Below are 4,495 nucleotides of genomic sequence, written 5' to 3' on the forward strand. Positions count from 1 at the left end.
AGGAGATTCATCAACACCGGACACTGAATTGTTCCACCCCAATGCCAAGAAAAGAAATTTCATCCACATTTGAGACTCTGAATGGGAAGAAAAGGATTAATTGATGAAACCCTGGCCTCGGGCAGAATTTTCCCCATAAAAACCGCTCATACCAGGAGGATGGTGTGGGGCATAGAGGGAACCTCTGCTGAGGCTGTCTCCTCTGTTGCACACCCAGCGCTGACCCTGGGCTTGGCACTGTTCTTTCCTTGTGGCCGGCTAGATAGAATTTGATATAAATATTTTATTTTTCATTTTAATTTGGCTGGACAAATTTTCATCTATAACACTTTCCTCCCTCCCTCCCTCCCTCCCTCCCTCCCTCCCTCCCTCCCTCCCTCCCTCCCTCCCTCCCTCCCTCCCTCCCTCCCTCCCTCCCTCCCTCCCTCCCTCCCTCCCTCCCTCCCTCCCTCCCTCCCTCCCTCCCTCCCTCCCTCCCTCCCTCCCTCCCTCCCTCCCTCCCTCCCTCCCTCCCTCCCTCCCTCCCTCCCTCCCTCCCTCCCTCCCTCCCTCCCTCCCTCCCTCCCTCCCTCCCTCCCTCCCTCCCTCCCTCCCTCCCTCCCTCCCTCCCTCCCTCCCTCCCTCCCTCCCTCCCTCCCTCCCCCTTCCTTCCTTCCTTCCTTCCTTCCTTCCTTCCTTCCTTCCTTCCTTCCTTCCTTCCTTCCTTCCTTCCTTCCTTCCTTCCTTCCTTCCTTCCTTCCTTCCTTCCTTCCTTCCTTCCTTCCTTCCTTCCTTCCTTCCTTCCTTCCTTCCTTCCTTCCTTCCTTCCTTCCTTCCTTCCTTCCTTCCTTCCTTCCTTCCTTCCTTCCTTCCTTCCTTCCTTCCTTCCTTCCTTCCTTCCTTCCTTCCTTCCTTCCTTCCTTCCTTCCTTCCTTCCTTCCTTCCTTTTCCTCTTTCTTTCTCTCTCTTTTCTCTTCCTTTCTCTCTCTCTTACTTTCTTTCTCTTGCTTGCTTTCTTGCTTCCCCCCTTTCTTTTTTCCATTGCTTGTCCAATTTCTTGCTGTGAGATTTTCTTTGCAAGAATGAGTATGAATGAAAAGAACAGAACATTGTCCTGGATTTGTACAGTAGAAAGATATAAAAGGGAGAAAAGCAAGTCCACTGCACTGAAGCATTCACAGCTGAAGATACAGGAACCTGTTGTATGTGCAGGCACTGGTAGAATAAATACACAGTGACACTCAAATCCTGACACCCAAACCCCACTGCAGGGAAGCCAGAGGAGAGATTTGCCCACCTGCCAGTATGTGACTACCCTGGCATCTCCAGGGCTTTCAGTGACTGGGAACAAAATGTGGTTTTGCCTGTGCCATTTTCCTGGTGTCCTCTGCCTGGAGGCCTAAAGGCCTTGCCTTTTGAATGGCATGGAACCCACAAGCAGTTTTTACTCACTCTAATTTACAAAGATGTTCTGAAGGTATCCAGCTGATTACTGGAGATCAAATCACTGCTGTGATAACCTGCATTGTGCATCTGTATTGTGTCACTGATACCCACCGTGATGACAGGGGAAGGGTTGCTATTTGCTTTGGCTTCATCTCGCAAGAGCTTTAGGTATTTCTCACCTACAATCAGACTTGTTAAGAGCTTAAGGCATAAATCACCTGGGAGAAGAAAATTCAAAGTAGAGCCCATCAATTACCAAAAAGAAAAAACCAAACAACTCCTATTGATTAAACTCAACACAAAATGTTTTCTCAGTTCATTCCAAAGCAAGGAATATGGTTTTTAAAATAGTTCAACCAAATGCCACCTTGAAATTAATTTGATTCAAAGCTAACTACAGCCAAAGTGGGCTTTTCATCAGACATACCCAATTTTTGCCTGTTATCATTCAGTATGAGGTCTCTTGTCATCTGAAAAGTTTTATCTAACTGTGCCCACTGCCCTGGTGCAAAGTACCTATCCCAGATGCCTAACAACCTGGAGACATGGTCACGATTAGAGTGGCCCCTTGATGTTCTGTGCTATTGTTGCTTGTTCATGTGAACAGCTGTCTCTGTTTCCCACAGGTATTTTGCTTTCTGCCCAGGAGCAGTGAATGAACCACTTCAGCTGAGCTGTGAATTACAGCCCTAGAATGAGCAAGGATCCTGCACAACAAGAGCACCTGATCTAATCTTTCCTCTTCCTCTGTGCTGAGAGAAAGTCAAGGTAAATTCATGTTGAATGTCTAAGTTCACCCAGTGACTGACAAGACCTCTTTTAATCGATCCAGTACGAGTGATGATCCCAACCAACACAGCAATCATTGTGTACAATGTATGTCACGTATTACTGGAAATGTGCATTTGTGACCCATCTGTATTACACCAGTGGCTGTGATGCTGTTTTCCTATCCCTGCTCTGAGAGGTAACCTTTAATAAAGTAGCAGAGGTTTTGTTTTTAAGAGCTTGTGGTCAAAGCAAAAGAAGTGGGAATGGTGGAGGTACAGACAGGGAGACAACTAAAGAGACTTCATAATTTTGAAGTATCTAGGCAGAATTTATGGGAAAGTTCCTGCAAACCACTTCTGCTTTTAAAGGGTCTGCTCAAAACCACATCTTTGGAACAGAGATAGACCAGAGATGAGACCTTAGTAGGGATAGGGAAATAAGGCCTTCCCCTCCTCATTAGCTTACATTTGAAACATTCACTTTGTCCAACATTTCTGCTGCCCTAAGGTGAGGATTTTTGCAACTACTGTCCAGGAGAGTAGGCAGGAAAGCTGTGCTTGTTGATGTGAGATCTTTTCTTTGGGAATGGCTAAAGAGAGTGAGCTGGAATCCTCCACTCCCCTCCCAGGTGGTACATGGTGATTAGTTCCAAGTTCATATTAAATAGGGTCTCGGTGAACAAAAGCTGATTTTTAAAGAAAACTTGTACTTTTAGAGAGAGTTATTCTTTGCCTGCATGGAGACACAGGATGCCTGGTGCAAGCAGCACAGAATCCGAGTTTGCACACTGTCCATCTGCCCCATGGTGAGTACCCTCGGTGTTTTTTGTGTGGTAAGGCAGGAGCAGCTCACAGCAGTTTTGGGTCACTGTTCAGTCAGAGACTGGAGAACATCCCCATGTGCCACACCAGGTTGGGCTCCACCACAAAGGCATTCACCCTTGCCCCGCAGAAGAGAGTAGAGGGCTGTGTCCTTGGCAAAGCCCTGGCAGCAACACAGTCCCCACACGTATACCAAGGCCCAGTGGGTGGAGGCAGTGGGGAAGAGCATGTGGGCATGCAGCACTCGCTGTCTGGCACCATGTTGTAGAGCACCGGGTGCAGGTGGTGCAGCTCCAGCCCATAGTGCTGCCCCACCAGCTCTGACAGGGCCATGCTGTACAGGGTGAAGAACGCCACCAGGCACCAGCTGGGGCCTGCCCTCCCCACAGTCCAGCAGTATGCACAGCTCAACACTGGCCCCAGGAACATGCCCAGGCCCAGCCACCCCAGGATCCTTATGGGCTTGGGGTTGAAGTAGTGCTGGAGCCTCTTGGGTTGGTACAGCTTGAAGTAGAGAATGTCTCTGAGGTAGGGCTTGGAGAACCAGGCTGAGAAGAGGTGCTGCAAGACACAAAATATCTCCTCCTCTGGCACAGCACCATCTTCTCTGAGGAGGATGTACTCTGGGTTGTACACTAACAGTGACTGCTCCAGGCTGAAGACATAGTCCTGCTTCTCCTCTCAGACTGGTTCAAGCTGGGGTCAGGATTCTCTCCAGTTCTGTCACGACTGACCATAGGAAAGAACCTGCTCAGCAGCCTGACATCCTGATGGCTGCTGGGGTCTGACTCCACGTTACAGAGGAGCATGAAGTGGCTCTGAAAATGCGCCCCATATTTCTGGAAGAGGCGGTGGAAGTGGGAGGCCACTTGCAAGACATAGTGGAAATTATTCTGCCAGCAAAGGCTGGAAGATATCACTGCCAGAGGCCTCAGAGGCATTTGGGATCTGCATCTCCTCAAAGTAATGGAGGGCATCCTGCCCCTCCTGCTGGTTCTCCTCCAGGAACTCCTAGCTCATGGGGTTCAGGTGCCAGCGCCGCAGGTAGAAGTAAGAGTGAAGGAGACGGTGGCAGATCAAAGGTGCCAGCACACAGAAAGTCACCACAGTCAGGATGAGGAGATGGATGAAAGGGCTGGACCAATGGCACCACTTCCCACAGAGCTGCCAGGCTCAGTGTAACATAACTGCTTCAGAAAGAGGGCACTCCTGCACTGCTTAGGCCCTCAATCCTTCACTTCCAAGGCATCCTTCTCCCTGGACTGCAGGATACCACTGGGGCCATTGCTGCCAAACCGACACAGGCTGTCCAAGCCTAGAAAGGAAGAAAAAAGGATGGTTACTGAAATAGGAATTGACAGAGAAAATAGAAGGCAGGGGACTAGTCTCTGAGTAAGCTAAAATGCAAGGCCTCTGTGGAATCCCTTATGGTGGAGGCATCACAGAATAGTCCTGGGAGGTTGAGGACAGATGAGCCA

At 49.4% G+C, this 4,495-nt stretch overlaps 1 protein-coding gene across 1 annotated transcript; it reads right to left on the minus strand.

Moving 5' to 3' along the window:
• Positions 1-2,804: 2,804 nt before the first annotated feature.
• LOC100222670 (post-GPI attachment to proteins factor 4) lies at positions 2,805-4,202 on the minus strand. Its single transcript, XM_032744447.3, is given in 5 exon segments — positions 2,805-3,132; positions 3,134-3,248; positions 3,251-3,697; positions 3,700-3,914; positions 3,916-4,202. Coding segments are annotated over 5 exon segments (1,152 nt in total). The 3' UTR covers positions 2,805-3,044.
• Between the last annotated feature and the right edge of the window lie 293 nt (positions 4,203-4,495).

The sequence above is a fragment of the Taeniopygia guttata genome, chromosome Z (genome assembly GCF_048771995.1).
Source record: "Taeniopygia guttata chromosome Z, bTaeGut7.mat, whole genome shotgun sequence".
Taxonomy (NCBI): domain Eukaryota; kingdom Metazoa; phylum Chordata; class Aves; order Passeriformes; family Estrildidae; genus Taeniopygia; species Taeniopygia guttata.